This window comes from Dipteris shenzhenensis, chromosome 21 (genome assembly GCF_047967505.1).
Source record: "Dipteris shenzhenensis isolate YYH24624 ecotype China chromosome 21, Dip_SZ_1.0, whole genome shotgun sequence".
NCBI classification, from domain to species: Eukaryota; Viridiplantae; Streptophyta; class Polypodiopsida; order Gleicheniales; family Dipteridaceae; genus Dipteris; species Dipteris shenzhenensis.
Window position 1 is genome coordinate 21,604,567 of NC_141616.1, and position 25,943 is coordinate 21,630,509.

Genomic DNA, 25,943 nt, shown 5'->3' on the forward strand with positions numbered 1-25,943 from the left:
ACCTCAAAACCAAAACTCGTAACACAAAAAGGGATCATCTACTACAATACCACCATCATGACCTCGGAAAAAAATAACAAAACCAAAACAACTCAAAAGGATGAGCAGAGTGTTTTAGTGTTGTTAACTCCATCTTTTGGACTAAAAAGATAGTAATATACATAGTGCACATGTCTGATAGACATCTTTTTAAAACAGTCTCTCACATAAATAAGTTTACTCCAGCATGATGTGTTACGAGCTCACAGCATGAGTGCACGCTTTCTATTACCAAACTGACTGTCTCTGCCTTCAAGAGGTAGACAATGATAAGCAAAACATTTCATATCATTGTCCTACATGTTTGGTTTAACTTTTCAAAATTTATTGAAACTGTGTCCATCCTCCATCAATGTCCTCAAATTCACGTGTTTTCCCTTTTAAAATAATATGCAAGGAACATGGTTTAAGACTATTGAGGCTGCATCCCTGTTCAGAATGAATACTCCGAAAACTTTGAGATTTCAACTTCTATAGAGAAATACATAATGAATGAGGGTTGCACCTTGTTTGCAAGAATTATTCTGCTTCAAGACGTGTAATATGAATATACAACGAGACCGAATCTCAGCTTTCATGAGCTGCTTCCGATTCCTCTTTACTACACTCATCCTTCCATCCGATTTTCTTATCCATTGTGGTGATAAAATTAAAGCTTTTACATGGATGACAAAATTATTTGACAAATTTCTAAAACCAAGGGATGACTGCTGGATCCTGCACCGAAACAGTCATGCTTGCTTTAAATTATTACAATTTAAAGCATAGCTATAGCACAGCAATCTTGGCCAGATCAAGTCACTCCTTAACCAAAACCAAAACCTTCACTTGCTTCATGGATTGCCAAAAGGAGCCTCTCCTGAAGTTGCTCCTTCGAGGAGTATTCAGGAAGATCAAGCTGATTGAAACTGCCACCAAAACCATACAAAAGAAAAGTATGATCACAATAAGATATTGTATAACAACATAGCCGAATGGGAAGACCAGAAAATCACAGTAGTCCTACCATGTATGAGCTGATGGAAGTCGCTCAGGAGCTCCATAAGCCTTGTGGATCTGGAATCTCTGTGGACCAGAAATGCCTTGTAGTGCTCGAAAGCCTTCAAGTGGAACCTGTAAGACTCCTCGTCAGCATTTCGGGTTGAGACTTGGATGTGCATGGACAGTTTTGTAGGATCTCATCCCAACTATATGATGAAATCAACAAGGGAATACCAAACTACTCCAAATGCGTTACCTTTGATGTACCAGTGATAAATTGAAGCAGGCGTGCCATATCTTCCTTGTTAAAACCACGTACAACCTCCCAGAACCATTGGACAACAGGAGATGCAGCAGTGTAGCCAGTATATTCTGTATTTGCTTTTAAATCTTCCACTGCAATGCATCATACAGTGTTAACTAGTTAAGGGTTAAACGCAATACCACAGAAAAGTATCTCAAACACCTTTAACCATGTTTGAAGTTACTTACAGTCTATTTCTGGAAGGCCACTGATTAGGAGCTCTAGCTCCTTATCGTTGAAAATCGATATGAGATCTCTAGATACGAGTTCATTGAATCCCTCTAAGAAAGCATTAATCTGAGGCCTTATGGCAGTTGTCAGTCTGTGTTCTGCAACAAGATCCACATACTCGTGCTTATTTTCTTCAGTCACTCTGATATTTCTGCCACCTGGGATAAGCTCATGATCCATAACCTGCCCAAACACAATCAATGATGAAGAAGATGCCAATCAATAAATACCATGTTTCTGTAAGCTGTCGATCAGCTTCATGAAAATCAAACTCTTAAGCGCACAGCAAAATCTTCATCAAAGTTTTAAAACAGTACTCAGTATACCTCGTTCCTCTCATAGAGTATGTAATTCTCTTCATCAGCATCAATGCTGAAGGTCAGATGGAGTATATCAGTTATAATATTCTGTCAGACACAAAGAGACCAATAAGGAGGCAGATAAAAACACAACCTTATACACGAAGGATATTTCTTTCCATATAATATAGAAAACTTTGTACCTCAAGAACCCACTTCAAGTTCTTGTAGAAGCCTGGATCTACAGCCTCAATATCATGGTAAGTCACCTTCACTCCTAACATATGCTTATAAAACGACCGAGTGAAGTATACATCAAGGAGCTGACCATCAAAAAGTGCTTTTGCAACCTGCAATCAAATGGCAGTCAGTATCATAACAAGTTCAAACACAATGTCGTCAAAACACAGTACGGAAGTAGCAAGGGAGCATGAATCATACCACACGACCCACGAATTTAAAATAGGAAAGATGCTCCGTCTGATAAACTGAATTGGGATTAGGCTGAAAGGATGACTCATTCCCGACTGTGGTGAAGAGAAGTGCACCCTTGTCAAAGATCACCCTTGAAAGAAGTTGATACCATTCTCTTGTTAGCCCACCTGCATCGATCCCCTCTTCACCTTGAAACTGCACCGTCAAGCGTCCCTTAAGTTCATCAGGAGTTCGCATCCTTAGTTGATTATACGAGTCTTCTAAAACATATGCTCGCCGCACTGATATACGAAGAGGCGCATAATGCTGTTGCTCATGTTGCTGTCTAATCCGCGATTTGAAATATGCCCGCTTATTATCAAAGTCAATCAACCTTGGAGCTTTCAAGAGAAGAGAAAGAGACTTCTCTAGCAACCCAGGATTTTGTCGTACAAAAGCATTGAGCAAACGTCTGTGCTTGTCAGCAAATCGGATGAATGTCACACCCTTCTCATCCGGTCTCCTTTGCTGCATGGATAAGGATGATGAAAGAGAAGCAGAACTAGCTGCCTCCTTGATCTCACAAGCTGTTGCGTCGCTGAGCTCCTGATTCCCTGAAGAAGTTGGAACTGATCTCAGCTTGTCGCACAAAACAAAAAAGGCTTCAATAAATGGTAACACCCTTTGTGTTCCAGGAGAAAGAGGCGGTGTAGCTGCAACACCTCCAGCCACACCAGCAATCATAGAAGAGCTACTTGATAAGGAAGACGAGGAGGAGGGTGTCACCAATCTATTCTCAATCTTGCCTGCACATACACTGAGAGCATGCCATAAAGGCTCTATGGCCATATTCAAGTCCCTCACTACAGACAAACTTTCTTCTTGATCTTTGTCCACACTACTATCTTGACCCTTCTCTTTCGTGCCACCTGATGCCGTCAAAGCACTGAGAGCCAACAATACTCTCAAACTAGCTGCTCCAACCATAGAAGCTGTGCTGAGTACAACAGTCTCTGCATCACCAAGGCTCTGAAGTTCAATAACAGCAGACCCACTGAGGTTTTTTGCAGCATCAGCAAGTTCTGTGATGAATAAACGCCGATGAGGAGGTACTAAATTAGCTAGCTTATTCAGCACCTCGGATACTCGGGAATAAGCCAAGTCTGAGAGGCTGCAACACCACCAGTAACAGTACAAAAACCTAAATATGAGTTCAGCATTACAACGAAGCTAACAATGGAAAAGTGAAAGCACCCTCACGAAGCTAACAATGGAAAAGTGAAAGCACCCTCACTCACCCTTCACGTGCAAGAAGAAGACACAATTGTCGAAGCTCCTCATTTGGTAAACTCAGAAGAATAGCAGATGGATCTATTCTTTCTTCTGTGCCAGAAGTAGAAGCTTCTAAACATTCACAATTTGGGGAGCTCTCACTTGGTCTAGCTGTTTGCAAACCTACACTGCCAGAATCAATTTGTGCATCACCAGCTTCCCCATTCATTGAAGCTGCTGCACCTTCTCCAGTAGTATCTTGGCCACCCTCAAGACTAGTCCTTACAGACGGGGTGACTCCTGCAGCTGTGTTTGGCAGGCTCCGTGACTCTACCATCTCTCCAGCCTTGCTTGTAACAACTTCGATCAAGCCCAAAACCTGATAGACAAACAAACATCGCCATAGAAAAATCATGCAAAGCATATAGAATAATAGGTTTGTAAGTGTCTTGACATTTTAGAAACTAGATCCAGAACATCATGATAACTTTTTCAACCATGAATGCATCCATATACCTGCTCTAAATGGGCACTGCTTCTGGAATAAAGGGGTTGGTTCAGCAATTTCAGAAGAAGAACAAGAGGGACGTGTCCTTTAGACTTCTCATCTGAAGATACTTCTGGTAATATCTCCCCATCGACCTTCCCTTTACCCTTATCCCTCACTTGTTCCAAAGCTTTTCGGGATTCTGAATCTGCCTCTAGAGAAGTCACTGGTTCAAAATAGAGCAGCAAGTTCGCAACCAGGGAATGATGTTTGGCCAAGTAAGTCAAAATTTCTAGAACGCGCCGGGAGACAAGTGGTGGAACTCCTGTAAAGGCAGGGACGTTATCTACCTTGGCCATTGCAAAACTTATAATACAGATCTCAAAAAAGATAGCAGTTTAGGCCTACCATTTGAAAGCTGAGGGCGTGCATAGACAACATTCCATTGGCATCCATATAACCGATGTGAGGGTGCCCCATCTGCAGATGGGCCGTCATTGATATGTCCCTCAGCATCCGGCCTAAGCATGTCCAGCAGAAGTTGTACCAAAGTGGAGCATGTAGGATTATGGGCGCACAAATTATACAGCAGTCGCTGGAGAAGCCCTTTCCCCAAAGGCTGAAAGGATAAGAAGCAATGGAAACAGCTTTAGACCATGGTGAATACGCGTACAGAAGGAATAGAAACATTGAAACTTCTGATAATTTTTATCAATGTAAAATGCCACCAAGAACTAAGACCTGAGCAAGTCGAAGGAGACGCAACATTGCTTTTAGAGCAGCTGTATCAACAAGAGACTTCCCATCCCCTTCCTTCCCTTTGCTCCCACCACTTGGAATAACTGATGTTGGTCTTCTTCCAGAACCAAATCCGGAACCAGCTCCAACACCTCGATCTATAGCTGCAGGAACCCCTCTGCCCCCTATATCAATGCTGTTTCGTCTGCTTCCAAGTCTGTGTGGTCCAGCAAAAATATTACGAGCTTGAAATTGATTCATAGCTCTCTCCCGTAGCAATCGAGCCTCAGCCAGCAGAGCTGGAGGTAGAGCAGCAAGTACTGCTTCTGAAGAAGTAAGGAGGACCTGGAGGCAGAAAATGATATCCCTTAGTTAGCTAATAGCATGTTCCTAATCAAGGAAAAAGCGCACCCTCCCTAAAATACAATGAAGGAAAAAACAAGTAGCTTGCATACCTCCTCTCGAAGTTCAGCAGGGAAGGTTGCGATGATTGATGCACTGTCCATGTCTACAGGCTGACCTTCTACCTGCTGGGCTTGCAACAATCTTTGGGCTTGCTGCTGTGCAAGTACCTCTGCTTGAATTTCTGGAGGAAGTGCTGCAAGAAATTCTGGATCAATGTCTTCCATTGTGGAAGGTTGTTGATTCTCTGAGCTTGTTCTCTGTGTCTGTTGAGATGCCAAAACTTCAGCTCTCAAATCTTCTGGGAGAGCCTCCAAGAAAGCAGGATCTATTGAATTAATTGTTGCATCTCCATTCTCTCTTTGCAAGGCCTCCTCTCCCTCATCCCTCTCTGCAGCTGCATCAGTCTCTCTATTCCTCGAGTCCTGCACAGTGGGCAAAAGGACTGAGAGTCCAGTACTACTTTCCCCAAGTGGAACACCCATTACAGGTCCCTCCATATCTTCATCAGTGTCGCCTTGTCTTGTCCTTCCCTCAGCAGCTAAATTTCTCGGTTCCCTAGCAGGAGGACGCATCTCTCCTAAGTTCAGCCTGTCTGAACCAGCATGCCTTTCACTTTCATCGTGACCATCTGCACTACCAATCTCCACCTCCAAGCTCCGTAAACTCTCACCCACAGTAGCTCCACTACCACTACTATCTTGACTTGCAGCCTCCACATCCCTTACTGTGGGCCCACTTCTTTCATCATGCATGTGAACATCAAGATCCGAATTGCATGTTTGCTCATTCCGGGATTCGTTGTTCACATGGTAAGCACGACTGTCACTAGCACCTAAAACACGGGTAGGGGTGCCTTCGTTCAGCTGGGCAGGTTGAGGCAGTTCAACTTGGCCATCAATAGTGTTCCCCTGAGGCACTTCTGCACCAGGTTCTGTAAAGGTCCCTTCTGCATTATCTACTGGTTCAGAGACCCTTCCACCTCCATCAACATTAGTTGGTGCATTGCCAATATCAGCAGGTTGAACAGAAGGTTGTTCCTCAGCTGAAGCAACACTGGAAAACTGTGACATGAATTGTTCTTCAATAGCCTGCGCAAGAGCAACATCGTGTGCTCCTCCTTGAAGTTGACTGTCGTCAGTCCAGGTGCTGAAGCGGCTATCAGCTCTGCCAACCCTTCTTCCCATTCGAGACATTGGATCCATGGGGAAGTCCAAAAAAGCCCCTACTTGACCTCCCACACCTCGATCACCAAATAAACCATCACCTACATGGTCTGATAACATTGAACCATCATACATATAAAGACGTGTGACATCCATACCACCTCCTAGTATGGCCTCTGTTTCTCTACTTACATTCCCTGCAGAGGTCCACAAGGAGCTTCCAGAAAGTCCACTTGAAGCTGTTCCTGCAGGCGTATTTGACCGAGTCAAGAGAGGGTGTCGAGGAGTCCGGGTATTTTCACTTCCAGTTCTCTCAAATGGTCTATAAGCAGAGCCTCGGCGCCGATCAATTCCTCCAGTACGACGAAGTGCACTGAACAAATCATCGATGTTCATACCCTGGAATGGGTCCATTGAAAAATCTGGAATTCCACCATCCGCATGCCCTAGTACTTGAACGTGGTTAAAACCAGTTGTTCCATCCCTCCAACGCACTTCAATTATGCGATTTTCTCGCCATTCATCCTCTTCATCATCATCCTCCTCAGCCATGTCCTCATCATATTCTTCTTCAAGGTCATGATCTTCATGGTCTTCCACATCTGTGTCAGGAGGAGAAAGAGCAACCTCATCATCCTCTAGGTCATCTTCATCTTCTTCTTCATCCTCTTCATCCTCATCCTCGTCATCTTCTTCACCTGCATCACCATCCATGTCTTCCTCGTCATCGTCATCATCATCATCTTCTCCCAAGTCATCATCAGCTCCATGGTCCATCCTAAAAGTCATAGCAGCTGCAGCCACATCTTCAGCAAGGTCCTCTGCAGCTTCAGCAACATCACGCATGAACTCTTCATCTTCAACTTCTAAGTGGACATCATCATTGGTATCTCTCTCCATGCCCATGTCATGATCTCTCTGCCCATCCCTGCCAGTATCATTGCCCACTAATGCCTGCATTGCCCTTATGGCTGTTTGAAGGTCTACTCGCACTGCTGCTTCCTCTACTCTATGGGCAATCCTTTCTTCACGACGGCCACCATCAGATGATTCCCCATTTGGAACAAGCCCTCTCTGATCAGCATCTCTATCTATGTTCTCTGCATTCTTTTTTGCATTGTTACTGTCAGCACCATATATGTGATCTCCAGTACTAGCAGCCCTAGTCAAAGCTTCCAGTGCTTTCACAATACCATCCACAAGCTTTCGGGCATCAGGGTGATCCAAATCAATCACTTGGAGCATTGATGTCAGAGCCTGCACCATCCCAGCTTCAAGCATTGCCTTTGCCATTTCTGTCGATACTCCAGGTGCTTGACTACCGCCAGAAGATGTATGTGATGAAAGTATTGTATTCAAAAGATCTACAAAGGCACGCATTTTTCTATCTGGTGCCTTTGAGCCCTCTTGAGGGCTTATCTCAGCACCGCTTGATGCTGTAATGACTGCCTTTGCAATCTCAGAAAAGACTCGTTTTCTCCCTTCTGCTGAACGCATGCAAACTGCCACAAGAAAGTGGCCTGCCTTACTTGAGAGCTTCTCTCGTAATTCATCCTCTGTTGACTTCTCTGCTGCACTACCAACTGAGTTAGGCACAAGTCTATGAAGAACATGATACAACAGGCCTCCATGTCCTAGAACCTCAGCACCACCATGATGAGAAGGTCCCCTCCCTTGACTACTCTCAGTATCTCTCCTTAAAACAACACTCACAGCTGCAGAGTACATTAGAATTATCTCTGTTGTCAACTTCAAAATGAAAGTAACTTTTGCAAGGGCAGCAGAGCTCTCTGACATAGAGGGTTTTTCTGATTTTTCAGGTTCATCCACCTTTGCTTTTCCTTTGTCTTTTGTTGCAACTTCATCAACCTCCATTGCTGTGGCTGAACCAGGGCTGCTAACCTTAGACTGGCCATCGCTTTCCTTCCCTGAAGGCAAAAAATGAAGAATGACATCAAGTAACTGCTCAACTACATGTGAAAAGCTTTGAGGAATTTTCTTATGACCTTTTGAGGGCTTTGCTCCTGCTTCCATCATCCTTGGAATACCAGCTGACACAAGTGCAGAGTTTGTTTCGTCATGAGAAATAGGAGCACCTTTTGCTTTTTCTCTCTCTTTTTCACTGACTTTCTCCTTCTCTTTCTCTTTTTCCTTTTCTTTTTCTTTCTCCTTTGTCAAAATCACATATGGTCTCCCTCCTGATTCCTCAATTTGGCAAACTATAGCAGCAGCCTGCATGAAGATAGCCGGATCTCTAGCCACTACCCGAGCCATTGTGGTTAGAAACATCCGAGGAGAGATACGGCCATTATGTCGGCTAAGCATTGCTGTCAATGAATGTCGAATCTCAGACTCCATGGCCTGCTGGAGAGTTTGAGGGTCCTCAAGAAGATGGCGAATAATTGCTGCAGCCACACTGTCAAACCCAGGAAAAAGGCAGCTTCTTGGTAAACCAAGCAACACTGATAAACCACCTGCATCGAGGAACTGCATGGCAATAGGGTGGACTTTTGTGAGCCTTGCACAGAGTTGAAGTACTGCTTGCATGGTTGTTGCAGGCAGCTTCATCAGAAGGAATCTGCAGGCAACAGACATGGTCCTCTGCTGCTCGTGCTCTGTTATGTAACCAGTGGGATTTCCCAAGATAGCCTCCCATGATTTCCTCTGTGGGCTATCAACGTCAGCTTTTTTATCTGCAAAAGTTGATCCTGAGGCATCAGCTGTCATATCGTCGGAGCTTACTGCAACCTGTATATTCGGTGTATCAGAATCAACCTTAGGTTTATATTGCAGCATATAGTCAAGAACAAGTAGGAGTGCCGTGACCCATTTGGGTGCAGCTTGCTTGTCCCCTATATCTGCACTTGGACTGAAAGAGCTGAGAATGTCCAATCCTGTACTTACGATGCCATTCTCAGCAGCTACTTCTCTGGAGGCACTGTCCTCTGACACAACCAAAGCCAGTACATGCGAAATAGTTGCCAAGGGACTCGTATCACTGTCTGACTCTTCCACTTTGCACAGCTTGAGCTGCTGGATGAGATATGAAATGACTCTTGCCCGATCTTGGCCTTTACTGCGAGTGCACATAGTGACCAATAAATCTGCTAAAGGGTATGCAACAGTATCAGACGTGTTCAGCAAGTTCATGCAAGTGGATAGCATGCCCTCTACTGGAGGAGGCTGTGGTCCAGCTTCCTCAATGACAACATCCTTTCCTTTAGCACTTGCATCATCTTTCCGTGTATCACTCCCATTTCCTAATGACAAAGCTAATGCCCTAGCAAGTTCATCGTCTTCTTGAGATGTCTCCTCGGGGTGACCAAACAACCATTCCATGGCCATTTCAACGCTGTTGTGTCCAACTCTTCTTAGTGCTTCCTCGGCCCTGGATCTTGAAAATCCCATCTCAACAATCATTGTAATTGTTGACTCATCGGGAGGAGATCCATTCAGTCGGTTCCCCACAGTCCCTGTATCAGACGCTCTCTGCATTTTCAGATCTGTCACACCTGAATAAACATGCATAAGTATGGAGCAGAACGATTCAATAAGACTTGTGCTACATTGCGGAAACATAGGATGATTCCATAAGGGAAGAACCACTTCTTGAACCTGCGCTTGGAGAGTCAGGACAAAGCTTTCCGGATCCTTGGGAATTGAGACGGTCCCACCACTGACAGGCTGGACCAAAAGCTGTGCCATGGCAGAAGGTACCAGTAGTGAGGAAGAGGTCACCAGATATTCCATTAGCCTTGCATAGTTCCGCAAGGTGTCAAAAATCCATGCCTGGCCACCTGCTTTCAGCTCAGCCTTCTCAGACTCCACCTTGCCACTCTCAGTTTCCATTGGACAGCCAGTGTTCTGCAAAGAACTCCAAAGCAGCTGACTTGTTGCCTCAAATGTTGTCAACAACTGCTTGATTGTCCCATGAGCATATAAACTATTGACCATTACTGTATTGCAGGATCGTTTTCGACTATCCATGACTAAAGCTGTAATATCCTCTACCACTTTCCCCAAATATCTGCACTTCACTGACACTGATGCCTCTGAAGATGAAGAGCTCACACATCCATCGTAAGTTAGATTGTTAAGAAAGAGGGTGGCTAAAGAGGAGGCAACAGCCTTGGCTACTGGACTCACTGTGACGGCATCATCACGACGACGGGAAGGAACTGCCATGGCCTTCCCCAGTGCCACATATAGTCCTCGAGCTGTAGTGACCAGCCTTGTCATCATCTCATAATTCAAAGTGTCTGCAGACTTCCGTTTTGATGGTTCTTGAGGCGAAGGAACTTCCATTGGACTCCCACTGTTCTCCATGTCACCACGGACAGTACGCACAGCAGCATGGCGTGCTAAGCGCCCTAGCCGTGCCACATGGTTTAGAAGTTCAGTGGTCACATGCTCCCTTCGAGAACGCCGATCACCTTGTTCTGTAGGTAACAAAGGAATCAAATCAGACTCAAATCCCCAACGACTCCGAGTGGAAGCAGGATTCACATAGCGAAGAACAGGCAATGCTTCAGTTTCATCCTCATTATCCCTGGCTCCCCCATTCATTCCTGTACCTCCAGGAGCTCTACTTGTAGATTCTTCTTCTCGCTTTGGTTCAACTTTGCTATCATCAAGAATGGAAATTTGCCACAGCACCCATCTGTGAACACTGCCAATACTGCTGAAAATCTCACTGCCACAACTATTCAATTCCACCATCATAGGAGCCAAACTTCGCACAAGGAAAGCAATTAATGAGAGGAAACACTCAGCTGCAGAAAGATGGCGAGCAATTTTCATACGAGGTTCACCATCCAAATCTGACAGTCTCATACCATTTAAAGAATCCAGAGAACCAAGAGTTATCTTCAGATGCTCTCTCAGAGCATTGCAAACTGCCTTTGTGAGGGTAGTAGCATGTTGCGAGGAGAATGCTCTAAAAGTCAGAGACATGTTGTATGCGGTTGAAGATCCTCCAAAAGTAACTGGGAGATGGGGAAGTGTAAACAGGCGTAACAATTCTTCGATACCTTTCTTCTCGATGAACACCCTACAAGTGTCTGCATTTTGAAGTATGGTCTCCAACAACTGCACGGTATTGTTTATGCACTCAGGAAGAAACGTTTCCACATTTGCCTGTGAGTTATCTGTCCCTGAATCAGACCCCTGCACCAATTTGAGTTCATCCTCCTTCGAACAAGAAACCGATGTCTGTTCTTCAAGATCTGTATCCATAGGACTTGGAACATCAGGATTTTCTGCATCTGATCCAGGCGCTCTGAATTCCTCAGCTGCGCCTCCAATAACTGCAATTGTCTTTAGTATCTCAATGCAAGCATCAATTCCAGGCCCTCGTAACGAAGGTGCATGACGCATTAGTTCATCCAGACCAGAGGCAATTGATGCAGGTGTGTCTCCAGACAAAGCCTTCAAGTAACATTTTGACGTAAAGATTTTCACAAAGCACTTCAAGGCACTACAGTCCTTCACTGCCTGCAAGCCAATGTGGTTAAGACAAAGCGCATCTAGTGCATGCGGGATGCAACCAACAGCATCTGAAGAAGGCAGCACACCAGCAGTTATTGATTCCAAAAAAGCAGCAGGCAAACCAGCAGCATGAAGGACTGGAAAACAAGTAGGGTCTTTGTTTATCAAGTCGCTCATCAGAGAGGCAGCTAGAGAAAACACTCCCCCTCCAAATTCCTTCGCATGCTTGAAAATAGAACACAAGCATGCAGGAAGAGCACTCTCCTCAGATCCATGTAATCGTGTCGTGTTGCCAGATGCATAGGTTCCAAGAGCAATAGCACGAAGCAGTGCCTTTAGCAAGAGTCGCTGCCGATATGGAATCAATGCCTCATGATGCAATCCACTTTCCATAATCTGCAGGTCACTGTTATCAAGCATAGGAGCCTTGCCTTTGTCTAAGGCATGCATATCTTCTTGTTCATCTCTTGCAGCTTGCTCAACATGTGAGACCTCATACTGCAATCTCATGATTGTGTCATCTAGTCCTCCCAAATCTCTAAATAAAGTACCCGCTGGGTTACTGTAATCCATGAACGCCTCAAGAATATGGACAGCTGATGTAACAAGGTCAACATGTTGTGGATTGGTATCTTTAAGAAGCGGAAGTAATGTTGGGATCAGACCTGTCTCTCGTAGTGCCGCACAACCTGAGGATGACGACACCAGAACCGTAACTAGAGACAAAAGAGCATCAGCAAAAGCAACAGAGCAAGTTCCTGTTCCCGTTGTCAAAGACACGACAGCCTTCTGCACAAGGCTTGGCAAGATGCCCCTGTGTCCACCTGCACTAACAACAATCAATACGTTTGATTGCCGAGGCCGATCCTGTGCCTGTGCAGCCAAGGCAAGTACCGCTAAAATTCTGATATCTTCTGGGACAGAATTCTCTGACTGCAATAGTGCCACTAATTCATTGACAAACTCTGGCTCATTGACAAAAAAGGCTGTCAAATCTTCATGATCTGGATTAGACTGCAGAAGGGCTGTGAAAGCCAAAAGACGAATGCAAATGTACTGCCTACGCATGGAAAGTGAATGGAATGCTCTCGCAAACCGTAATCTTGTAAGCAAAGAAAATCTCAATCTCAAAGGTACACGGTACTGATCCAACAACTGCTTCAAAAGATGAAGGTCACTTTCTGGCCGCAAATGAACATCTGGGATGTGGATGACTTGCAACCCTTGGGATCCAGATCCTTCCCAAGAGTCAGGGTCCCCGGAAGCACCATCTGCATAGAACTCGAAGTGAAGAGTTGAACCTAGCTGACCTGCAGCAGCATCACAACCACCTTCGACAGCACATGATAACAGCCCAAGACCTTCTTCTTTACCTCCCCATCCTTGAGACAAAGAGAATAATTGGCCATTCACAGTAGGGTCACCATGCCATCGAACAGGTCTATTAGACTGAACAGGCTTCCTGACAAGTGCCGCTAACGTTTGCAATGCAGCTATGACAACTTCGGGATCTGTTGAGGCTAGAAGAAGCATTATGTGCTGCAAAACAAAGCATACAAGTGGAAATATTGTCAGATTAGAGCAGAGAAGACAAGAAACATCATGCAAACAACCAAGACGAACAGAGAAGCTTACTAAACACTGTGCCAGGCATCGTTCTTGCCTCAGAAGAAGATTATGTCCAAAAGATGAGGATGCCAACCTAGACCTTGCCAAGACAACACTCAACATCGACTTTTATCACAGGGAGAGACCTGGACGATTCCGGTGACACACATTGAATTGAAATGGTACCTTAAACTTGTACGTCACTATTTGAGAATCTATAGTGATCTAATCTACACCTGTTCATCATTTCCATCAAGATTTTTTTGGGGTGGGAGGGGATGTTACAAATTTGTGACTTAGACACTTGCGAAAGAGAATATCTTTCAACAAGACAGTTCCCAAAAGCCGCAACACTCGACATGAGGACAGAACTCTAAGAGAAAAATTTATTGAAAGGACGACACCTTCAAACATGTCTACATGAATACATGGGCATGCCCGAACTCATCCTCTAAAACAAAATAAACAGAGCAATCTTAATTCCATGAGTCATAGCCCTAAACCCCGTAACAATGTCCCCAGAATCACAACACTCAATATCTGCACACAAGTATACCCAAGAAGACACATCAATAGGTGTGGTTGAACTTAGGGGGAATTATTTGCAGATTTGTAACCTACTCCGGTTTGCAAGAAGGTGAAAATTCTTCTTATCCCATCACAGGAGTTGGGAAGATATGCTCAGTTGATGAAGCTGATTAGTGTCTTCTAGATGCAACTTATGTGCCAGGGATTAAGAATCTTCTTCTTTCAATTTTCTCTTTTAGGAAAAGAGGTTATGCTGTAGTCAGGGACAGTCAAAAGGATTATCAGTCGGTCACTACTGGCACTTTGTACTAGGGGTTGCACCAGCTGGACAGATTTGGCGACCATCATAAAAGAGAAAGAGTTATGGCATGCTAGATTTAGGCATGTAAACTTTGCAAGTTTAAAGCTATTGCAGAGACAAAACATGGTATTGAATATGCTTTTTCTAGAATCAACTCCCTGACATGTATGTGAGGGATATATTTTGGGCAAAATGCATTGGAATGCTTTCCCCAAGGATGGATCAGTTAAAGGTCACACGAAATTGAAACTTTTTAAAGACCTTTAAATGAGTGGGGACCCTATACTCTTCAAGTTTCACAAGTATCGAGCATCATTTTGTTGAGACTGGCATCTCCAGGGTTGGCTGGCCGACCAGCTCCCACGCAGCAAGGGGGCCAGAGGGGGTAGGCTGGCCGACCAGCCCCTGGCCGACCAGGCTCTGGCCGACCAGCTGGTCGGCCCAGTAGGCTGACCGACCAGGCTGGTCGGTCTAGGCCATCTGGCCGACCCCCCCCTGGCCTTCCCTATAAAAGGGACTCCCTCCCTTTCTCATCCCTATCACTTCTTCCAGCAGCTCTTCAGGCTCTTGTCTACAGCCTGCTCCTGGCCATCCCCACCGGAGCCTCCCCTCAGCTGTTCTGTTGGCTGCCCACGCTCCCTCAGCAGATCCCTCCTCTTCGGGGCTCCTGCCTCCTCGCTCCCGGCTTCTACAGTTCCCTTCGTTCCAAGGTTCCTGCCTCTTCGCCCAGGCTCCTTCAGCCTCCTCTTTTCTAGGCTCCTGCCTCCTTGGTTCAGGCTCCTCTAGCCTCTTCGCTCCCAGGCCCCTGGCTCTTCGCTTCACGCTTCTCCAGCCTCCGTGCTCTCAGGCTGCAGCCTCCTTGTGCCCCTTTCTTCTGCTTCAGTTCAGCCCCTTCTGCAGCCTCCTTGTGCCCCCTTTCCTCTGCTTCAGTTCAGCCCCTCCTGCAGCTCCTATTTCTTATCTTGTTCAAGATACCTTGTATTTCAGTTGCTGCCCTGGTTTAGGGGCTGAGTTACAGCAGATCAGTTGTGGCACATTTTGTTATCTCTAGTATTCTCTGTGTGGTTCTATAGCTTCAGTTTGTTTGCATCTTCCGCTGCCATTTTTAATATGGTATCAGAGCACCAGAATACTCTCTGATCTTGGAACTCCTGTATTGATGAAGTTGAAGAAGCTTGTCCTCGTCAGCAACTCTCTTTCCCACTGACTACAGAGCTCTCTTCTTCCCCCCTATATATTTTTTTTTGCTGCCTGCCGGCAGCCCTGTTCTAGACTTTGATCTGTTCACCAGCCCCGTTCTCTTCAGCCCTTGGTTGCTGTCCACTCCCTGGTTTCAGTTATCGCTGATGAAACAAAGGATTCTACTCCGGATCTTCGCGTTCCCCCTATGTCCAGTTTCTTTCAAGAGTCTGACAAGCCTATACGTATTCCCACTCTTCCTACATTTCCAGATGCTCGGCAGTTAGATGGGACCAACTATTCTCTTTGGAAAATTCAGATGGTGTCTGTATTGGAATCTTATGATCTTGCTGAGTTTGTTGATCCCGGGATCCCTCGTCCGTCACCTGAGGAGGAGCCACATGCTTCTCTTATCTGGGACAAATTGAATGCTCGTGTACGCTCGTTCATCTTTCTCAATTGTCAACCAGGGGTTCTCAATCATATCAAGCACCTTACTTCTGCACGTGCTATTTGGGAATTTCTTGATGGCATGTATCTTCGCGTCACTCCCATGAAACGTATCTCCTTGGAAGTTCAGCTTCGTCGCCTCGATCCGGCTACTTCCCCTTCCATACGGGACCACATCAATAAAATGCAGAGCATGCATCAGGACATCCTCCATGCAGGCAAGGCTATCTCCTCCGAAGATATGGCTATTACTCTCTTATCTCATGTTATTACTGACAGTCGATATGCAGCATTCTATTATTCTCTTATTACCTCTGGCCGCCTCAGCACCATCACTTGGGAGGAACTTGTCCCCATGATGATGGATCAGGAGGAACAGTTCATTAAAACCTCTGATGGTTCTTCTAAGGCTCTTGTGGCCCACTGTCCCAAATCTCGATCCAAGAATGCCCCGTCCTCTGCCACTAACTCATCTTCTCCAGATCCCTCCAGTGACCGTCCTGCTCCCAAAGGTAATTGCAATCACTGTGGCACTCCTGGCCATTATTGGCGCAATTGTCCCTACCGCAAACACAAACGAGCTGACGCACCCCTGGCCGCTGCGACTGATGCCTCCCTTACCCCCACTCCTGCATTTGTTCACCTTGAGCTCTTGAATTCGGTACCCCTTCCTGCAATAGAGTCATTGGCTCTCCATAGTTCCGATGCTCGTGAATGGATTGTTGATCGTGGGGCCTCTCGGCATATGACCCCCTCCTCCTCGCTGCTCCAGGATCTCACCCCTCATTCTGGTCGTGTCTGCATCGGCGATGAGCACTCTATTCCTGTTCATTCAGAGGGCTCTCTTGATATTATTCCTGATGGCAAAGGGGGTAAACACTCTTCTCGTGTTCTTTATGTTCCGTCTCTCCGCTTTCATCTCCTTTCGGTTCATCAAATTTGTCAAAACAATATGAAGGTTGAGTTTGAAGTGGCCTCTGTTACCATCCGCGATCGTGCTACCGGACAGCCGGTTTGGACCGACCATTCTACTAATGGTATCTACAAGCTTGTCGCCCTTCCCTCCCTTACAGGAACCTCTCTTGGCGACCTTTGGCATTATCGGTTTGGTCATCTACACATTGATGCTCTCCATCGTGCTTTCCGTGATCAGCTTGTCCTCGGCCTCCCTAACGTCGGCACTCGCCAAGGTCTCTGTCCCTCTTGTATATTGGGCAAACAACATCGCGAGCCGTTCGCCCATCATGCCTCTCGCCGTGCCACCGTTCCGCTTGGTCTTGTTCACCTCGACCTATGTGGCCCTATGCAAATTATGTCACTGGGGGGAGCCTCGTACTACATGCTCCTTGTTGATGACTTCAGTCGCTATTCTTGGATCTATTTTCTTTCCCACAAGGATCTGGCTTTCAGTCGTTTCCAGACCTGGCTAGCCATGGTGGAAAAAGAATCCAACCACTCGCTCAAAATTCTTCGTGCTGATAAGGGTGGTGAGTTCACCTCTCTCGAGTTTGATCGGTTCTTGAGTAGTCAGGGTGTCAAACGGGAATTTGCCAACACAGGTACCCCTTCTGATAATGGCGTGGTTGAACGTAAACATCGTACCGGCGTTGAAATGGCTCGGACCATGCTAACTCACAGTCAACTCCCTCAGTCTCTCTGGGCCGAGGCCATGATGACCGCAATCCATACTCTTAACCGCTCTCCGACATCAGCAGTCCCAGGCATGACCCCTTATCAGGCTTACTATGGATCTAAGCCCGATGTTTTCCATTTTCGGGTATTTGGCTATGATGCTTATGTTCATATTCCTAAATCTGATCGTGGAAAGCTTGATCCTAAGTCCCACAAGCTCTTGTTCGTAGGCTACAACTCCGTCTCCACTGGATATCGCCTATATGATCCTCGCCGCCGCATTATCTCCGTGAGCAGGGATGTCCTTTTCGACGAGCAGGTCCTTCCGCCATCCTCCGACTCTCCTCCTGTTCTTGGAGATCCGTCCGATGCCCCGGAGCCCTCTCTCCCTCCACCTGCCTCGTCCCCCGTTACATCACCTCCTATTCTCTCTCCTCCGCCTCCTTCTCCGGCTCCACCCTCGTCTGCTCCTCCTTTGGAACCCCGCTCAATACATGTTCCGCGATGGCTCATTGATACTCTCCGCTCCTCCGGTCTTGAGGATCCCTACTCCGAACCACACCTTGATGATGGGCCTCGTCGCTCTCATCGCCACCCCCCACCGTCCTCTTCTGATCCCCTCCATGTCAATTACGCCCTTATGTCTCGCATCCTCGCCACTCGCGAGCCCACTACCGTTCCTCACGCTCTGGCCCAGCCTCATTGGAAACAGGCTATGGAAGCGGAAATTCATGCTCTTCTTCGGAACCACACCTGGGACCTTGTTCCTCGTCCCTCACACCGTTCCGTAATCGGTGTCCGGTGGATATTCAAAACAAAATACGCCTCCGATGGTTCTGTCGACAAGTATAAAGCTCGGCTGGTGGCTAAAGGCTATGCCCAACGACCCGGCATCGACTATGGGGAGACCTTTGCACCTACCGCCCGGATGAGCACCAACTGAACGATCCTTGCTCTTGCAGCCCACCATCAGTGGCCCATCTTTCAAATGGACGTCAAATCTGCATTTTTGAATGGTGATCTTCATGAAGAGGTATATGTGGATCAGCCACCCGGCTTCATTAATTCTCGTTCTCCTTCCATGGTCTGTCACCTTCGCAAGGCCCTCTACGGTCTCAAGCAAGCTCCTAGGGCCTGGAATCAGCGTATTGATACCTTCTTCTGCCGCCAAGGACTTCATCGCTCTCTGGCTGATCCCAATCTTTATCTCTTTCATGAAGGACAGCTTCATACCTTCATCATTCTTTATGTGGATGATCTAATTCTTACTGGAAGTCATACCAATCATATCCTTGCCATTAAAGTTGCTCTTCAAACTGAATTTGAGATGACGGATATGGGCCTTCTCCATTTTTTATTGGGTCTTGAGATTTGGCAGACTAAGAGGGGGTATTTTGTCTCTCAGCAACGCTATGTTCACGAGCTCCTCGAAACTTTCCACATGGCTGACTGTCGGCCCATCACTTCTTTTAATACATTTGGTGCACCTCCCAATCAAAGTTTAACGCAAGTTCATCTAGATCTTAAATCCTACCAAAAATGATGTGGAATTCAATGATGTGTGTGGTGACTGGTAACCTTCATTGATGATTACTTGGTCTATCCTTCAAAAGCAAAATTTGAGGCATTTTGTTGCAAGGGTTGAAAATGAAACAAGTTGCAGGGTGCAAACCCTCCATACAAAAAAATGTATGATGCTTTTAAGACACTACTATATGGAAAGAGGCACTAAGCCTTTCAGCAAAATGTGCTGCTGAGAGAAAGAATACGTGTCTGATGGAGATGGCAAGATACATGACCATTGACTCTAGGAAAGAGGTTGCCACACGAGTTCTCACAAAAACTTTGAAGACCATCACATCTTTTAAGGGAAGTATGATAGGAAACCAAAGTGGACTACTTTAGGATGTTTGGATGCCTAGCCTACGCACATGTGCCTCAATAGATGAGAGGCAACGTAGATGATAAAGCTGTCAAGTGCATTATTGTAGGTTATAGCAATGGAGTAAAGGTTACAATCGTCTAGCACACAGGATCATTGTGAGTAGAGATGTGTTTGCTGAAAACTCAGATCAGTCCATGACTCAGTTTGATTAATTCACACGGTACCCTTTTCTCATTGAATCCATGATGAATGGAATGCTCCCAGTCCCTTCTACTCGGCACTTCTTGGTTGCTAGCTTTCGATACTGACAGTGAAGAGCAACACAAACAAAAGGATGTGTATGAAGAGAGGGGTCCTTCACAAGAGTGCACGATGTATTCCAAGTATCAGCCTCATCGCTCATACCAATAGACCACAACTTGCGATACATTGTACGATCTCTAATTAAGGTCTCCTCCCTTCATGCAAATATCCTTTTGTACGCACATTGTTTATGTAGCTCTTCAAGAGATGTGCCTTCAGACATCCCAATTCAATACAGCTATTTTTCTCTCCTATCCTTACAATCTCTTTCTGCTCTTTTGCTCGCTAACGATATCAAATCACTAGGATTTTTTACACAAGTAATTCAGAGAATCTGGGTGTCAAAGGCTCTACCATTAGTAGGTGCCCTACATGAAGGCAGTATCATTTCATTTGAAGGGGGTTGCAGCATCACTTAATAACATGATCCCATAGGACTCGTGTCCCCGTTTTGCGGTAGTTTAATGGAAGAGGAGAACAATTTATTGTAAAGACGCCCTGGCAAGGTTAACTTCAATGTGCCAAAGATGAGATGGAGGTAACACATCGTCTTGACATCCTTGCTGGGTCTTCTTTATAAACTGCTGATGTCGATCTTCATTGTTTGCACATGATTGCTGTTGGCTTGCTGATCTTCAGGTTTCTTTTCTCCCAATATCTTGGGTTGATCACAAGGACACCTCAAAGGGCTCAGCCAGGGGTTCTATAGATCTCAGCAGAAGGTCAGCTGCTACGTGATTCACAGAGGTGTTCAGCAGCAACCAGGGCAAACTACACACAGCCAAAAGTGGGGCAAAAGAGCCGCCACAACAGCAGAACAGTGGCAGAACAGCCTCACGTCAGCCAGGCCAGTGCAGCAACTCAGCCAGTAGCAATCAGCCTTTCCCCAGGAGCACCTACAGCCACCAGCCTCTCAATATCCAGTGCTTATGGGGGAATAGTTCTCAGCCATCAGCCATAGCCAAATTCAGTCATGAGCAGCAAACCCTAGCCTCTACAGTGAGCAGTATCGAGCAACTCTCCTATGAGGATCAAGCAGATGTATTCAGCCCCTTTGTTGAGAAAAGCCAGCAATTGTACTCAGTGGCAAATTGGTGATCAAGCACAATAAAGATAGAAGTTAGCATATTGCTGTGTAGCAGTTTTGTATATAATCTGATGAGTATTATACATGCCCATGGTGTCTCTCTCAATTAGTATTTCACGCTTCCACACCTAGTAATCAGTATGAGCACAATTAGTGAGAGAGTAACATAAGCTTCATGTTTGTAACAGAATGCCATAGATAGAAGTCACAATTTTTTATCCTTAGGAGTAGGATTCAACATGGAAATTTAAAAATCAACCCAAAAAATAACATGAATAATTTCATATTCCTTATCTTTATCTATTTGATTGATTTCTACCCCTGCCTTATATCGAAATCATCAGGCAGCTCAAGCTGAAAGGCTTCGGTGATTTGTCTTAAGATGAAACAACTGAGAGCCACTCTCACTCAACTTACACAAAAGAAAATGCCTAGGAGCCGAACCTCAACTTAACTGTGAAAACACTACATGACTACACAGGCATGACACCATCAAATGTAAGAGGTTAGGTACAGCTACATGCGACTCACCATTCTTCAATATTTGGTCAGCTTTGTTGATGACCCCTATGAGTAGATCTGAGAAGCTCATTACAAAGCCTTTGGCAAACTTAGTCGACGTTCACAATTGGTTACATCTCCAGTTGCTACAATTGCCTAATTCCAAGCTCACTATGTCTTTACTCAATTTCATTGTCAACAGTAAGGACAGCATGAAATGGCTACTGAGGCTTGTGCGTGGGCATGGCCCCTAAGACTCACTGATAGGTTTCTAAGTCATACAGAGACTAGATAGAGTCTTTAGAGGAATTGTATGATTGAAAAGCCTCAGATGTGGCAAGCTTCTCAATGCCTTACCCATGCATTGGAAATGAATACCAGAATTACCCAGGCTTGTATCAATAGAAGACGTGTACAGAGGCAATGCAACCATAAACACTCACAGATCTAGAGAGATCTAATCAGCGTGTAGGCAGCAAAACAATCATGTATATAAAGCTCCACTAATGTGGACAATAATAAGTACTCAAATGGAACCCCCTTCACATCTGGCCATCAGGTCTGTGGTTATCCACAGTGGGGCTAGCATGTCTGACCACCTGCCTCACCTTCTGGTCAGGTCTGCCTCCAGCATTGCCCCATTGTGCTGGGCCCTGCCAGCCCAAAAGGCTGCTAATGTCCTTGTATCAGATCTGCCCTCTTCCACACCTTGTGTTCTCTTCCAGCCCTTGTGGCTTCTGATGCAGCCATATGGCTGATTCTTGCTGACCATGTACTCAGATGTGAGCATAGTTGCCAACAAATGTGTCCAAACATTTCGCCTGTAGCACAGTAGATTTCTTGATTATCCATATTTTGCATGCTTTTAAAAAAGGCACATCATTTTTTCTATATATACCTTTGTAAGACTAGAATATACCCAATCGCACAAATTTAGACTTTTTGTTTTTCTAAAATATATGGAAGAAGAGCATATTTATGGTCTATACTGACCATGTAACTATCGAGCACACATGCATGCAGCCCAACTTGCCATCTAATCAAATAGATGGTTGGCATTGACACAGTCCGTTGACCTTTAGATATTGCTTCATAATTCTCCTGTTAGGTTTATACGTGTGTGTGTGTGTGTGTGTGTGTGTGTGTACATTTTCCGTTGTAATAAATACAAGAAAGGGAGTAGAGATACAATTTCTAAACAATACAAGCACAAAACAAAAAACCCGTATGCAGAAAGCAGAAAAAAACATAGACAGAGGACATCTCAAAAAGCATACCACAACAAATAGCAAAAGTAGACAAACATCAAAGGCAGACAAAATCCTTGTTTGCACGTACTTCTGTAACCTGCTATATAAAAACAATGGGACGGATGATTCAGACGATTGGCTTCAAGGTTATAACATCACTTAGAACCAAATGTGAATAAAATCATGGCTACAATCGGCGTGGTGAACGATCGTCGTTTCTTGCCATGGAGCACAATCCCTGCGGAAAATGCGGACAGGGGGCGTGCATTGATTATATGGCTGTCCTGAACTTCGATGATTTTGTGAAAATCCAATCGTTTATAGGTGCAATCGCCTTGGTGAATGATGATCATCGTTTCTTGCGATGGAGCACAATCCCATGCAGAAAATGCCGAGTCTGAGACGCCGATGGCAACTGCAAATTGTCCCCATAAGAAACCGCCACCCCAGATTCGAAAGCACTAGCTTGGCACGCAGACAGACATGCAGAAATCCAGGGTGAGAAGCGGTTGCTAGTTGTTGTTTCTTCGGTGCTAGGAAACACAAATCTTATTGGAGGAGGGTTCTGTGGGCGCAAACAAGGCACTGGGGAACACGAATCTTATTGGAGGAGGGTTCTCTGAGCGCAAACAACAAAAATGTCAATCATGAAGATAAAGGGTCTGAAAGGAGGTATGTGGTCTCATGAGAAGAGAGAAAAGGAAAACATGGCGCTAGGCTGGCTACCATAAAGAAGTGAGATAAATGCATATGTACACAGCAAAACCAAATATCGTTTAGAGAATATGCAGGATACTTTTGATATCTTTTTTTTTTCCAAAAAGAATTTTGATGTCTTTGAATGTCAAGACAGGAGACATACTGGTTGGTCTGCTTCTCAAAGTTGCTTACAACCAAGCATGTATTTGACATTGCTGGAAAACCCATTACCCCGTTTTTCCAACCATATTGTAAGTCAGAGAGCCCATTGAAAAAGGCATCCTAGGATAACCACCCATTTTGAAATTGAGAATTCGTTAAAAACAAAAAATGTTGACCAAAACAAAGACATGGCATCCATTTTAGGAGGAAAACTAGCACTTCTGTAGCGGTCAACACCATGTTGATAAGTACAATATCAAACACGGTCTCAAGATGCAAAGTCCCCTACTGCCCTACAATACCCTGTAGTAGACAATCAAACAGAACAGGACATGTGATGCATCTTTTTTCCCTCACTGAGTGTTTGCCTACAGTCAATGACTTTCGAAAGGCCAACGGGGTCTCTCACAGATTGCAAAGGCTCCCAAGTATGCTGTCTGTTTCTGATATTAGGAAAAGCGGGGGAAGGGGGGGGGGAGAGAGAGAGAGAGAGAAGGAGAGAGAGAGAGAGAGAGAAGGGGGGCAGGTGTCACAAAGAGTTTTTCCATCTTGGGCTTCTAAGACTCAGAGGAAGAAAATATAGCTGCTCAAGAAAACACCATTCTGCTTTTAAGGTACAACATGCAACTTCTTACCTCATGCGAGCGAAAAATATATTTGTTTGCACAATTTTCCAATATAATTCGTGAGACCCTAGGGCTTCTAAGACTCAGAGGAAGAAAATATAGCTGCTCAAGAAAACACCATTCTGCTTTTAAGAGTACAAAATGCAACTTCTTACCTCATGCGAGCGAAAAAGATATTTGTTTGCACAATTTTCCAATATAATTCGTGAGACCCTAAGAATCTGCAGAATTGCATCTTTTGAAAGCTCATCAACGGATTCCAAAAAGTTGCCATCCAGCTGCAAATCTTTCCTCGGTTTCACGAACTTTTCAAAAAACGAATCGAAGTGATAGAACAGGTCGACCCAGTGATGGAAATCTCCCTGCAGGAAACGTCAGACTCATAACGATTATTCAAGCACGCTGCCTGCGCTTAAAAATTTCAACTTACATCTTGCATGCACCAGATGTTACCTTCTCATAATCCCAAGAGAACTGCGAAAGAGGATCTTGTATGTTCTCCAAAGGGACACTTGTAACACTAAGAATGAAGTTTTTGACCTTAGGAGGCTGCAAAGAGCACACGTATAATTCAGAGCCAACAAAAAATAGAACACGTAGCAAAAATATATCAATCCATGTAACGCTAGAACCATCACTGCTCAGCACTCCACTCATAAGCTGGCATCGTAGCCAAGCAATAGGCTCCAAAAACAAGGGTCAGCTATAACTGTGCTGAATAAAGACCTGCTGTTGAAAGCTTTTCTGAATTGATTATATCCGCAAAAGAGCTCAAGCCACATGGTTTTAGACTCACTCGACCGTACCCTAAGCACCCTAGCTCCCCGATTCAATTTGATTTTGAAATTTTCGAAGTTCATGTTGAAAAGATCTATTTCTTCTAACAACCGAGCACGTTTATTGAAATAAAACGCTAACAAAAGCAACTGTCACGATCTAAAGATACATTTAGTTGCTGCAAAACCGAGGCTGAATATCACAGATTGAGAGCTTCAAAAGGCACCCTCCGCAGCGAATGAAGTGGCACAGTCGATCAAATTTCCCAATCTTTCCAAAAGACCCTAGTGGCAGAGGTATATGCAGAGCCTACCATATCGGCGCCCCGTTTCTTCCGAGACTTCATGGCCGAATCCGGTTCTCCTAGGTCGTGGATGAAGCTCGCATAACGGCCGCTTACTGCACCTATTGTAACAGATTCTCATGCACCGGAGGCGGGTTGGGGGGGGGGGGGGGAGGGGAGAAAGGGGGATGGTGGGGGAAAGCAAGAAGCCGGGGGGGGGAGGGGGGGGGGGGGGCAGAGTAAAGGATGAGGAGGAAAGCGAAGGGCGCTAAGGGGGGTTCTTGAGGGAGGCTAAGGGGGAACAGGGGGGGGGGGGCGGGGGGGGAGAGGGAAGCTATGGCGATGGAGATGGAAGCTATGGCTGGAGATGGAGAAGGGCTTGAGTGTTGGACAGAGAAAGAAGAAGAAGAGTATATGAAGAAGAAGATGGATTTGTGTTTTAAGTGTTTGAGGAAGAAGAGTAGTAAGTAATAGTAGTAGAAGAAGAAGAAGGGGGGAAATTATTATTAGGCTTTTTCTTCTTTTTTTGCCTTGTTTCTTTGAGGTTGCTTGGTTGGAGCATACATCGATGACCTCAACAAAAATAAGGGCTCCCTCCTCTCACCGACTTGGCATTCTATCTTTCTTTCTTCTTCCCTTATACTTATTCATGCCCCCGCCTCACCTTGGTGCTGCCCGCTCTCTCACAATCGGGAATGCCACACACTGAACGGCTCCCCGTATTGCTTCCTTCGTTCCTCAACAAATCTTGTTACAAAGAAGCGATTTGTTTTCAAACTAAGCGACTACTACCACGTCCTGCTTCCTTTTAGGAGAAGGGATGACCCCTTGCTTCTCGACAAGTACATCTCG

The 25,943-nt window shown here is 45.3% G+C and overlaps 1 protein-coding gene across 1 annotated transcript; it reads right to left on the reverse strand.

Moving 5' to 3' along the window:
* Positions 1-471: 471 nt before the first annotated feature.
* On the reverse strand, positions 472-25,228 carry LOC147888625 (E3 ubiquitin-protein ligase UPL1-like). The gene is made up of 15 exons (XM_087392192.1): positions 25,122-25,228; positions 24,485-24,580; positions 24,187-24,393; positions 5,221-13,359; positions 4,769-5,110; positions 4,436-4,646; positions 4,057-4,352; positions 3,567-3,919; positions 2,296-3,439; positions 2,058-2,204; positions 1,882-1,962; positions 1,513-1,738; positions 1,277-1,416; positions 1,046-1,152; positions 472-947 (listed from the first exon to the last, which is right to left on the reverse strand). The coding sequence occupies exons 1-15, from the start codon at positions 25,152-25,154 to the stop codon at positions 845-847; spliced, it is 11,625 nt and encodes a 3,874-aa protein (XP_087248318.1). The 5' UTR covers positions 25,155-25,228; the 3' UTR covers positions 472-844.
* Positions 25,229-25,943: the final 715 nt, after the last annotated feature.

Coding starts and splice junctions, on each gene's coding strand:
- LOC147888625 (XM_087392192.1), bottom strand. CDS start 25,154: ATGAAGTCTCGGAAGAAACGGGGCGCCGATATG. Junction 5,111..5,220: donor CTGCTGAACTTCGAGAGGAG/GTATGCAAGCTA, acceptor TTCTGCCTCCAG/GTCCTCCTTACTTCTTCAGA. Junction 4,353..4,435: donor ACGCCCTCAGCTTTCAAATG/GTAGGCCTAAAC, acceptor CTGCCTTTACAG/GAGTTCCACCACTTGTCTCC.